Source organism: Aotus nancymaae, unplaced genomic scaffold, assembly GCF_030222135.1.
Source record: "Aotus nancymaae isolate 86718 unplaced genomic scaffold, 86718_ANA_hifiasm-v0.15.2.pri h1tg000041l, whole genome shotgun sequence".
In the NCBI taxonomy this organism is placed as follows: domain Eukaryota; kingdom Metazoa; phylum Chordata; class Mammalia; order Primates; family Aotidae; genus Aotus; species Aotus nancymaae.
Genome location: NW_026988455.1, coordinates 27,504,450 through 27,517,783, shown reverse-complemented (window position 1 = coordinate 27,517,783; position 13,334 = coordinate 27,504,450). Strand labels below are relative to the sequence as shown.

Below are 13,334 nucleotides of genomic sequence, written 5' to 3'. Positions count from 1 at the left end.
ATAATCCAGTCATTATCACAGGAATAGACAGGATCAATTTTATTTAACCAGACAGCGCTCCTAATTTTGAACTGTTAATAACAGGTGGAGAGGACTGTGCATGGGTTGCTAATATTCTCAGCACTGAACTCTTCCTGTTACTGCTGCTGGAGGCACCTTATAGTCACAGACACACAAAAATGGACAATAGCTAAAGGCATAGAGAAAAAGGAAAAACACTCCTCTCACTGCCCTGGGAAGCTACATAAGCACACTGACTCTGTCAGTGGCAAATGATTTTAAAGTCAAATAACTCTTGCCATCAGAAATTGACGCTAGTTTTATACTTATAGACTTCTGACAAGTTGGAACATAATTGCGTTGTAATATATTAGAAAGTACGTATTACTTAGGATAGGGGAAAATATGGGCCCAAATAGATTCTGCCACATCATAGCTCTTAATTGCTCTGTGACTTAGCTTCTTCATTCTCAGACTGGTAGCACAGCACAGTGGCTAAGAAGACTGGTTTTGGAATTGGGACAATCTTAGATTTGAAATCCAAACTCTGCCATGTACTAGCCGTGTATGAGCTGGGTCAAAGTCTATAATCTGTCTAAGCCTGGGTTTCCTCATCTGAAAAATGGGGATAACAGTACCCACCTCATAGGGTTGTTGGGAGGACTGAATGAGATAGTGTCTGTAAAGTGCTTAGCACAGTGCCTGGCACACAGTGTTCAAAAAATGGTCGCTATCATTATCTGCAGAGTAGGGATGATACCACCTATAACACAGGATAGTGATGAGGATTAAATCAGAAACAAGGGAAATCATCTGGCAGACTTGGTTGCTCTCTGTATTTTTTCACGTAGGTATAGCCTTTTTAAGTTCAAGAAATCCATATATCACTGAAACACAATGTCACAACTGTAAGATGCTCTCAAGAGGTAATCTAGTCCAACTCCTGCATGTTACAAAAGAAGGAACTGAAGCCCCACAAGTTTCCATGGCTTGTCAGAAGGTTGCACTGCCGGCAGTGGCTGAATGAGAACAACGTTTCAATGTCTCCTGATCCCAGTACACTGCACACTATACGCAACCTCCTAATGTCTGTAGTTCACTTTATTTCAGAAGTAGCAGCATGATTAATCTTTCCAAATAACATAAAAATGTAAAAATAAAGCATTAACTGGATTTGCAGCAATAGCTTTTCCTATAATTCACACTGAAAAAAGTAATTTCCTCTAATGTGCACAAATTTGTCTTCAATCATACTTTATTATATTAAGCTTCAAAACCAGTGGTATATTTTTCTCAACCACAAAGGTTCTGTCAAGTAATATAAAGTCACATGGTGGCTTTACAAAGCAGAATTGATTAAAAATGCAAGTTTTCTAGGTCCCAAACACTACAGTTTGAGGACACAAATAAATACCCCAGAAATTTTAAGCGTTGTAACATTTTACCTCTTTATCCATAACAGCATTACAAAGGATTTTTAAGCATCTCACTGAAATGACTTGATAATACCATAACATGAAACTGGAGAGACCTTTGAAATATCTAGACTACAGGTACTTAAACTGGTTTCCTTTAAAGCAGAAACATTTTCTTTTTCAAATAAGAATAGCAGCTAACATTTACTGAGTGCTCACCACATGCTCGGCACTGGGTTAAGCATTCTGTAAGTGACCCTATGAGAGGGTACCAATATTATCCCCATGAGTAGGGAGGAAACTGGTGCACAGAAAGGCTAAGTCACTTGCCCAAGGACACACAGCTGGGAAGTGGGAGAGCTGGGATACAAAGACATATTCTGGCTCCACAGCCTATACTTTTCTCCACTACAGAAACTCCAAATAGGAAACAGATAAAAGTGGGTCTGGTGGCAGCAGGGGTAGGGTGGTACCACCACTCTCCTCCTCCTCCTCCCAGTGTTCAAGAATTCTAGAAACCACAACTGGAAAATCTGTGATTCGCCACTAACTCCTCATTTTAGGCATGAGTAAAACATGAACTGGAGGAATGACATGACTTGTTTGTATAGAGCTGGGATTCGAATCCAAGAATTCTGTAGATATTATTGTTATTTTACCCCATTTAATGGGAAGATCAGGGGCCTTTCACCTATTTGGGAGAGAATCTTATTCTTATTACTAGGATAATGACATTGCAGAGATCTTCGTTTGAAATTCTAATGGATATAAATTCCCCTGCCCACCTCCAATAGTATGGGACCAGTACATTAAATCACATAAGCATTCACTGTTATTTTAGTAACTGAAAGTTAGTTAACCTTTCATATATTTAAACCTCATAATACCACCTAAGACTAAGCTCTTTGAGCATAGATAAGGATTTACCTTTCAATTCTGAGTCTCTTTCAAAGGACCCAGCACAAAGAAACTACATATATAACTGCAGATTTAGTGATTAATTTTTTTTAACATTTCTCATTATTTGTCTTTTCAAGGTACTAAATAGACTGGCAAATGAAAGAGCCGTGAAATAGTTAAGATAGTTAAGGAAAGAAGACAAGACTGATTAACCCACAAACTTCACAACTGACAACTGAAATTGACAACTAGAAACAAAACAGAACAGACCTGTCCCCTTTTAATCGGCATTTCTCTTGGTGCCTCTTCTTTTGATGAGTCTGTGTCCCCTGCAGCATTGTCACTATATTCCCAGATCACAACATCTTTTTCAATGTCTTTAAGGTTGAAATTCCCTAGTTTGCTTAGTGAGAATCCTTCAATCTAGGAAAAATTAGACACATACTAAAATAAGATAAAAGATATAATTTATGGAATATCACAGAGACATCTATAAATTTAAAAATATTTTTAAAAGTAAAAAACAAGATTTTGATTTGCAGAAAGAATGGTGACTTTGTGAAATAATTCTTCAGTAAATATTCTAAGAGTAGGCAAAGTGGCCTGGTGGCTGAGGTCATGGGTTCTAAAGTAAAACTGCCTGGTCTCAAATCTCAGCTCCTTCGTATACTAGCTGTACAACCTTGGGTAAGGTACTTACTCTCTGTAGGCCTCAGGTTCCTTTAAAAAGAGGTAACACTAGGACTTCCTCCATGGGATGGTTATGATACAAAAAAATGACCATTAGGCACTCAGATAGAGGCAGTATTTGCTTGTAGCATAAAGCACATAGTAGCTGCTTAATAAATATAAGACAACTATATTGTTAGAAAATGAAATTAAAAAACTAGATTCAACTAATTAGAAAATAATTTTAAATATTATTAATTCTGATTATGCTGGACATTTCCAAAGTAAATTTTATGTGCTATTAATGAATTTTAATGCAAAAGAAAACGGTCTGGCTGAAAAAGCTTGCGAAATAAACAGAGTCGAACAGGTTTCTTCATTGTATAATGAGATTTATCTCAGCCTTTAAACAGGTAAATGAACAAAGTAATACGGGATGAAGTACAGATGTGGCCTCACATTTCCCAAATGTATTTTTATACTAAATGGACTACTTCATTGGTTTAGAAGAGAGTGATCCTTCCAAAATGTTAAGACATCATGTCACTTTCCTGTTCATAGTGGTTTCCTTCTCACTCTAGATGAAATGCAGTCCTTTCCAGGGCCCTTTTTTACTTCTCTGATCCTTCTTCTATCTTCGTGGCTCAGAGATGACACCTGGTATTCCCCTTGCTTAAAATGTTCTTCTCCCTAACAAAGTGAGGGAGGATATGGCTCACCTTATTCTTCCTCACTTTATTTAGTGCTGCTCAAATGTTTTTTCTAAGGAGCTCCCCATTTATCATTCTCTATCCTCCTTATCCTGGTTTATTTTTCCTCAGAGAAATTACCACCACTGCGTATGTATTTATTAGTCTCTTGCCCCTATTGGATGTACAAATTCGAGGAGGCAAGGATTGCGTTTTGTTCACCACTTCTTTTTTCCCCTGAGATGGTCTCACTCTGTTGCCCAGGCTGAAGTGCAGTGGAGCAATATTGGCTCACTGCAACCTCCACCTCCCATGTTGAAGTGATTCTCCTGCCTCAGCCTCCCAAGTAGCTGGGATTACAGGCGCCTGCCACCATTTCCAGCTAATTTTTGTATTTTTTTTTTTTAGTAGAGATGGGGTTTCATCATGTTGGCCAGGCTGGTCTCGAACTCCTGACCTAAGGTGATCCACCTGCCTTGGCCTCCCCAAGTGCTGGGATTACAGGTGTAAGCCATTGCCCCCAGCCCTGTTTACTACTTCTAACCCTAACACCCAGAATAGTGCCTGGCCATGGTAACTGCTCAGTAAAGATTTGCTGACAGACTGAACTAGTCTTCCACAGAAAACACTTTGGAAAATATTAGGCATGGTGACCGTTTCTTAATTGGATGTATGTATTCAATATTTTTCTCAACTGGGTAGATTGCCTTTTTGTTTAGGTAGTGATGTTTTCTGAAGAGCTGCAGTTTTAGAATTCAATAAAGTTTGATTTCTTATGTTTTTCTTTATTGGTAACATTTATGCTTTAGTATTTTAAGAAATCCTTGCTGCAAAGGTTTTTTCCTAAGTTTTCTTCTGGGAGTTTCAGAGTTTTTAACTTTTACACGTAGGTCTTTGACCCATTTTGATTTCCAGCTTTTTGAAGTAGACCTTTAGGTTACTGATTTTAGACCTTTCTCTTTGAATTTAAGCATTTAAATCTAAAACTTTCCCTAAGCACACTATTTTAGCTGCATCTGACAAATTTTATATATCTTCTTTTTTTTTTTTTGAGATGGGGTCTTGCTGCTGTCTAGACTGGAGTGCAGTGGTGTGATCATAGCTCACTGCAGCCTCTACCTCCTGGGCTCAAGCAATCCTCTCACTTCAGCCTCTTGAGTAGCTGGGACTAGGGTGTATGCCACTATGCTAAGCTAAGATATATTTTTCTTATTATTTAGTTCAAAATATGTTCTAATTTCCCATTTGAATTCCTCTATAATCCATGGAATCCTTTCAAATGTACTATGACTTCTTTTAAGAACCAGCATAGGCCAAGTGTGGTGGCTCATGCCTATAATCCTAGCACTCTGGGAGGCTGAGACAGAAGGATCACTTGAGCTCAGGAGTTTGAGACCAGCCTGGGCAACATAGTGAGACCTTGTCTCTTAAATTAAAAAAAAAAAAAAAAAAGGAACCAGAATATAGTCTATCTTGATCAATACACCATATGGACTCAAAAAAAATGCATTCTACAGTTATTGGGTATAGTGTTTTATAAATATCAATTAGGTGGCTGGCAGTGTCTATCAGCTTATACTGTCTATACTGTGTGTTTAGCTAACACAAGTGTCAATTAATGAAAGCTGTTAAAAATCTCGTTGTCAGATGGTAGAATAGATTCCATCAATTTTTACTTCATGTATTTGGGTGCTCTCTTAATAGGTGCAAACATTTATGATTGTTTTGTCTTCCCAATGAATTGACCCTACCCTAATAAAATGTCTCTTTTGTCTTTGGCATATTTTTTTGCTTGAAATCCACCTCATATGATATTAACATAGCCTCTCTTGTATGGTTACAATTTACATCTTTTGCCATCCATTTACTTTTAACCTATATGTCTTTACATTTTAATTTATTTCTTCTAGACAGAATGTAGTCTTGCTTTTAAAATTCATTCTGAATGGGATCTAGTTAAACTTAAGAACTTCACAGCAAAATAAACTATCAACAGAGTAAAGAGAAAACCTATAGCATAGAAGACAATTTTGGTGAACTATACATCAAAGGTCTAACATCTACCATCTATAAAGAACTTAAACAAGTTTACAAGAAAAAAAGAAAAAATCTCATTAAAAAGTTTGGGGAAAGGGCATGAGCAGACACTTTTCTAAAGAAGACATACATGTGGCCAACAAGCATATGAAAAAAGTTCAACATCACTGATTATTAGAGAAATGCAAATCAAAATCACAATGAGATACCATCTCATACCAGTCAGAATGGTTACTATTAAAAAGGCAAAAATAACAGATGCTAGCAAGGTTGCAGAGAAAAGGGAACATTTTCCTCAAAGAGCTAAAGTACAACTACCATTCAACCTAGCAATCTCACTACTGAGTATATACCCAGAGGAATATAAATCATTCTACCATAAAAGCACATGCATGTGAACATTCATTGCAACACTATTAACAATAGTAAAGATGTGGAATCAACCTAGATGCCTATCATTGATACACTGGATAAAGAAAATGTGGTACACATACACTGTAGAATATTATACAGCCATAAAAAACCAAGATAATGTCTTTTGCAGAAACATGGATGGAGCTGGAGGCCATTATCCTTAGCAAACTAGCATAGGAACAGAAAACAAAATACCAAATACCACAAGTTCTCACTTATAAGTGGCAGCTAAATAATGATAATTCATGGACACGAAGAAGAGAACAATGGACACTGGGGCCTACTTGAGGGTGAAGGGTAGGAGGAAGGAACAAGAGCAGAAAAAATAACTCTTGGGTACTAGCCTTAGTACCTGGGTGACAAAACAATCTGCCCAACAAACCCCTGTGACACGAGTTTACCTGTACAACAAGCTGCATGTGTACCCTTGAGTCCAAAAGTTAAAAAAATTAAATTCTGGCAATCTATGCTTTTTAATGGGGATAGTCTATCAATATTTAAGGTGATTATTGATATCACTGGTTTTAGGTCTAACATTAGAGTGTTTTGTTTGTCCAGTCAGACAAAATTTCCATTTGGTTCTTTTGATATTTCCTACGTCTCTAGCTGACATTTCCTGTCCACTTATTCCAAGTGTATTATTTCCTCTATCTTATGAAGCATAGCTATAAAAACTGCTTTAATGTCTTTGACAGTTGCATCTGGGTCATCTTAGGGTTTGCTTCTGTTCATTTCCTTTTCCTTTGAGAGTAGGTCCCACTTTCACTCTTTTTGAGTAATTTTGGATTACTCTAGACATTATAAGTATTATAAAAATTCTGCATCATTTATTTTACTCCAAAAAGTGATGTTTTTGTTTTAGGAGCAAGTAATTAACTTGCTCAGGCAAACTGGAAATTATTGCACCTCCAGTAGATTGTGGTTCAGATCTTGGACCAGCTCTTTTAAGCCTTGGATCCTAACTATAGGCTGCCCCACACAGGAGCGGTTTAGGAGTCTGGTGTTAATTTGGAAAAATTCTGTCATTAGTATTAAACTATTTCTTCTGTTCTTTTTTTCTCTTTCTTCTCCTCTTAGTATTTCCATTATACCTATGTTTTCACTTTGATTAATGGACCTGGTTCTTAGGTATTCTGTTCCTTTTTTCATTTCTTTTCTTTACTTTTCAGTTTGAGAACTTTCTGTTGCTATCACTTCAAATTCACTGATTTTTCAGTCTAGTCTACTGATGAGCCCAAAGGCATTTTTCATTTGTTACAATTTTTTGGATTTCTAGTATTTCCTTTTAAATCTTTTTAGAGTTTCCACCTCTCAGCTTATATTACCCATTTATTTTTGCATGTTGTCCATTTTTTCCATTATGGCTTTTAGCATGTTAATCATTATTACTTTAAATTCCTGGTCTGACAATTTCAACATTTCTGTCATATCCAAGTTAAGTTCTGATACATGCTCTGTCTCTTCAAATTGTGCTTTTGCCTTTTAGCATGCTTTGTAATTTTTGTTGAAAGCTAGAGATGTACTGGGTAAACAGGCTTTTAGGGTGAGGTTTTGTTTATCTGACTAGGGGTTAGGATGTTTACTGTTTTCTGCAGCTACAGTGGCTGAAACTTCCTCCGGTGCCCTTGTTTTTGTCTCCTTTGTTATCTGTTTGCCTAAAGACTACTTTAAAAAAGGTCTGAGACTTGTAGTTCAGACCTTGTGATCCCTGGAGAGGGGAAACATTGTATTTTAAGATTAGGTCTCAGTCTTTTAGTGAGCCTGTGCCCCTAGGCTGTGATCTAAGTATTTCCCAGTCCTCCTACTACCCACCCCTACTTAGATGAGACAGGAAGGCTAGAGGATGTGGAGTTAAGTACCTCCCTTCCCCTGGGTGGGTTAGGCTTCAGTGAAAAAGTACCCCTGGAGGGCAGGCTTTCATTAATAACAAAATGCTCTGGGCATTATTTCTAAATGGCTACTTTTCCTCTCATCCTGCCAGAAGTACTAGGGGACTTTTCTCAGCTTTACACCGTCAGAATTTAGTGGGATTCCTAATCCCACACAAAAGTCTAGGGAAGCCCTTCTAAGAACGGGATGAATTTTTGACTCTCAAGTTTGTCTAAACTCATCTTTTGGAAATTTGTCAACTACACTTTAAATTTTTCTACCCTAGTATTGGCTTCAGTGGCAGGATTCTGTTCGTTTGTTTAGTTTTTTCCTGTGAGGACTAGAGTGACAACTTCCAGGTTCCTTTCAGGCCAAACTAAATTGGTTCAGGAGTTGGCCAGAGATATCCTGAGTTTTTACACTCCAGGTTCTTCTTAAGGGCTCCATTTCTCTTAAGAGTTCCACTTCTCTGTTATCTTTCTTTTCAGTTCCTCCTCCTGTACCCTTTATCTTCTGGTGGCCCCGGTTCCTCTGGCCGGAAAAAGGACTGATTTTTGTTTTAAATCAGAGCTGCCTTTAGGAGTAGAGCTACAGAAAAACAGGGGACTCACTCTGTGTTTGTCATTTGCTCCAAGTTTTGACTCCTCTCCAAAGCCTGTCTGGATTTGTTCAGTCTGCAGAACATTTATGCTGTTGCTTCTGTATTTTGTTTAGAGTTTATAGTTGTTATTTACAGAAGGATCACTTGATTAGGAGTTCACACTTCCACACCATAAGTAGAACTTGACATTCTACTGAAGGAGAAAACAACTAACATTTTCTCCTTCCTTGTTTCAGGAGTTTTACATTCATTATCTCATTTAAGGTTCAGAATGACACTGAGGCTCAGAGATTAAATAACTCACTCAAGGTCACAAGGATGTGAGTGGCAAAACTGAGATGAGTTCCAGTGCTGTTAAAGTTTAAAACCACCCTTTCTTTTTCTATTATCTGGCATCTCTAAAGTATCAATATCTGCTAAGGACTAGGTTTGCATAATATAAAATTATTCTTCATTCACAACTCAACTATGATTAACTTCAATCATATCAAGATTTAATGACAATAAAATGGGAATTTTGATCGGGTGTAAAGGTTGGAGAGGATTGGAGTCTCCAACATGGAAGAGATCTCAGTAGGTTGAGACAGAATGACTAAAAGATTTTTGAAGGCCAGGCATGGTGGCTTACCCCTGTAATCCCAGCACTTTGGAAGGCCCAGACAGGTGGATCAGGAGGTCAGGAGATTGAGACCATGCTGGCTAACACGATGAAACCCCATTTCTACTAAAAATACAAAAAAATTAGCCGGGTGTGGTGGTGGGCGCCTGTAGTCCCAGGTACTCGGGAGGCTGAGGCAGAAGAATTGCTTGAACCCAGGAGGCGGAGGTTGCAGTGAGCAGAGATCGCACCACTGCACTCCAGCCTGGGTGACAGAGCAAGACTCCGTCTCAAAAAAAGAAAGATTTTTGAAACGACAGATCAGAGCACACAGGCACAATACATTAAACTTCTTTACAGGGAATTTGGTCTTGTCCATCTTTGTATTCCTTTCAGGGACTACTACAATGACTAGTATACACAGTGCTTTAAATATTTTGAAGGAGTTAACGTGTAAATACTTTCATGCACATAATTATGAGGACCTCATTGGATTTTCTGCAGAAATAATCTATGTAAAATATGTAGCATAAATAAGGTACTTAATAAATATTTGTTCCTTTCTCTTCATTTCCTAACTAGTTTAAAATGCTGAAAATGGCAGGTTCATTTTGGTTCAGGTGGTAGTGTGCCTTAGCAGATCCAATTATTTCAGTCCAGTGTTTGATCACCACATACCTGCTTTTGTCATTAAATTTTGAATAAACAAATGATCAAATCAAAATCAAATTCGATATCACTTTAGTTTCCAGCATCACTGACAAGAAAATAATATGCTGGCCATAGAAAAGGGTATCCATACTACCCTGAAAAATCCTTAGGAGAATCTCATCACCAGAAGAGATTTTTCTTTTCCCTTCATTCTTATGTTAATGACAGATGACTACTTAGAGAAGATCAAGACACCGGAAAAAGCAGATCTCAGTAAGACAGTAGTGAGCAACTCAACTTATCCAACTTGTTCTAGGGCTTTTTTAGGTGCAGGAGTCCAACTGGTTTGATACTTTCCTAAATTCCTGTCTCTCTTAGAACAAGGTGAAAGGAAAACTTCAAAGACTTTCCAGATTCCTACTTGGGTGTGCTGGAAAGAGTTATTTATCAACTAAGGGTTGATTTTGTTCTCTTGCTCTTTTTTCTACCAGGACAGAGGTCTGGTAGAGATACCCTCTTGTGGCTCTGAATTCTCTCATTTCAATACCACAGGTACAAAAAGAACTACCTTTAGGTTACTAGGATACACAACATGCTATAATCCTTTATGCCAGGATAGTTTTATAAGTGGCTTATTCTACTTCAGTCTTTATTCTCAGGGCCTGGTAGATAGAAGTCCCTCATTAATCTCAGCTTATTAAGGAAAAAATTATCTTTAAATATATTTTTTGATGTGTCCCCATTGTTGAGAACTCCTTAAATGATTAGAGAAACCTGTATGCATTAAGAAAAGAAGTTAAAATAGCCAATGTGTCAAAGTAAGCTTTTCTCTAAGGGGTCTTTCTACAAAATGGGAGTCTTTCTACACATAAAAATATATCAAGGTAATACCAAGGGATTAAAAATAAGGTTTCTAAGAGGATGAGCTAATTATCATTTTCACTCTTTCAGATGGTCTCTTCTTAAATCTTATTTGAACAAATCAACTCAACATTAATTTATCCAGAAAGAGTGATCATATGAATTCTAATTCATCTTAAAAATGTAAAAATATTATTCAAGAGATGACTATTAGGTTCTGCATCTCGTGGTACAGGTAGCAATCTCAATGTTTATGTATTTTTTTGTTTTATAGGTTATGGGGAGAAATAAAGTAGAAACAGAAAGGAAGTTACAGTGAACCAAATGCTTCCCATAGTCTGTCTGTCTGAAGGTGACATGTAAATTCAAGTATCAATTTAGAAAACCGTACCCAAAGAAATAATGTATCAAATGGTAAATTTCATACAGGGTCACAGTCTCTTGTTTGTCTCAGGACCATATATATTTCAAAAATTAAGAGATTTTGCAGTCTAGAAAGGTAACAATATCCCTAAGCAAGTTATAGGTCAGTATACAGAAATCAAACACATTAATATTTCAGCAGCGAAAGGTATGAATATTCATACTAATGGAATAAATAAAACCATGTCAGTTCTGGTTAGGTGTCCAGATTTTGAAATTAGGCAAAACCAGTAATCAAATCAGTTCAGATATATAAGCAAAAAAACGTTTTATACCCATGATCCTAGATATACAGGCAAAAGGGGTTCTTTCCTCTGCTGAAGAAAGAAAATGGCCATAAGGGCAAACACATAAGGTGGCAGACCTCCTTCTTCAGGGCGATCTATACTGCAAAGCTACAAACAAGAGAAAAAAAGGTTAAGCATTCTTTTTGCATGAATTTGTCATTTACCCGATTTGGCCTAAAACCTGTAACTTCATTCTTATTACATGATTTACGGTAATTCTTTGGATGAAAATAGCAGTTATAAAATATACAACTTCCTTATTTACATATAAAACTTCCTTTTGCAGCAACCACATATTGTGGTTTTAAGTTATAGTTTCAATTTTGAATATTTAATCCTGTAAACCATACTCACTCATGGACAGCCCTAAAATATTATTTCCCATTTTATTTTTTTGATATCCATGGTAAATTCATTCATTTGGTTAGAACACGTTAATGAATTAAAGATGATCATTCAGTTGCAAATGTAAGCCAGTTCAATGGTCCTCTTACCCTAACCCATAGCCTTGATTATGCATGCTTTGGTCACAAAGGTTGATACAGGAAGAGAACGTGGACAAACTCATCATCACTAATAGAAATAACAGCTAAAAAGGCACAGTCTACTTAGTGAAGAAGCAGGAGGTGGTTTTCAAAGGAGAGTATATTACAATTATCATTTACCTAGTGAAGAGTGGGACATCCTTTGTTCATTCTGGATCCAAGAAACAGGAACTATCTATTGTTATTGATATACCTGAATCAGTAAAGCTTTTGCTTTTCTCTAAAAGCACATACACAGAATTTCAATTTTATAATCATGATTCAACCTTACATTTTGGGTGAATGTTAAATGTTCTACTGTTTGAGTATTTTAATTGGAATATTATATTTAAAACATTACGGAAATGTAAACAAGATCAAAGAGTATCTTCTATTTTTTGCAGTCTCTGTGTATGTTATTGGATATGATATGAGAAGCTTTATCTCAACTTTCCTGTGCCTAACAACCACTGTGGTAAACTAGTTAAAATGTAAACTCCTGGGCCTTATCCTCTGAGATTTGACCCACAAATCTAATTTTTAATAAGCACTATAAATCATTTTGATCTTTTGAGCAATACTGTTAAAGTGAAATAGAAACACTGACTCTTCTGTCTGTACATGTTTCTGTTGCAAAATTTAGATGCCTTTCTCTTTTGATGTCTATAAATATGCATTTAAACATTGAAGATTAAATTAACTAAGTAAAAATCAAAGCATGCTGCTTATACATATGTAGAATGTATTCATACATTTAAAGAATTCAAGCTTACCTTTGCCCAGTACCTAAAGGCAATCACCAAAGGAATCAGCTTTGGTTCTAGTTTTCCAAGGGCAGTTAAATGCTCTGTCGTCAAACAAGCATTTTCGTTTCCTGCGCTCACTTTACAAAGAAGACCACTGGTGAGAGGTAGAGGATAAGAATGGGAAAGAAAAAAAGAAAAAAGTGTTATACAGGTCTTAAAGTATCTTTTATGCCAGCAACTAATAAACATGAATAATAAATACTTCAAAAATAAAAAAAGATTAAAAGTTAAAAAAACTCACTACATCTTTATGGGTCATTTAAGAAATTGAATTTTCTTTACAAAAAAGATATTGTAGCTATTTCTGAGTAAACTTTACTTTTCAGGACTACAATTTTGTGTTTTCAAATATTAAAATTATTTTTTTGGGGAAAACATGATAAAACGTTTCAAATGGGAGCATCATTCATCTCTGTAACAATACAAGAGTGTTTTCCCAAGAGTTGGAGGAATCTGCCTAATGAAGAATCATTACAGCCTATAAATCACCCATTTACAGTAGTGACGGTAATACTTTCACATGGAGGGAGAGAGAGAGAAACTGGAAAGGTCACACTGTTAACTCAGCACTGCCATAAATGCTGCTAAAA

The 13,334-nt window shown here is 36.6% G+C and overlaps 1 protein-coding gene across 7 annotated transcripts in view; it reads right to left on the bottom strand.

The window, feature by feature from the left end:
• Positions 1-13,334, bottom strand: part of TUT7 (terminal uridylyl transferase 7) — a 67,274-nt gene that overhangs the window by 39,762 nt on the left and 14,178 nt on the right. For all 7 annotated transcript variants that reach the window (XM_012463667.2, XM_012463706.2, XM_064361610.1 and 4 more), the window contains exons 9-11: positions 12,712-12,838; positions 11,403-11,522; positions 2,586-2,738 (exon numbers count right to left, since the gene is read on the bottom strand). In XM_012463667.2, the coding sequence (XP_012319090.2) occupies positions 2,586-2,738; positions 11,403-11,522; positions 12,712-12,838 (400 nt within the window). The remainder of the gene's footprint in view (positions 1-2,585; positions 2,739-11,402; positions 11,523-12,711; positions 12,839-13,334) is intronic.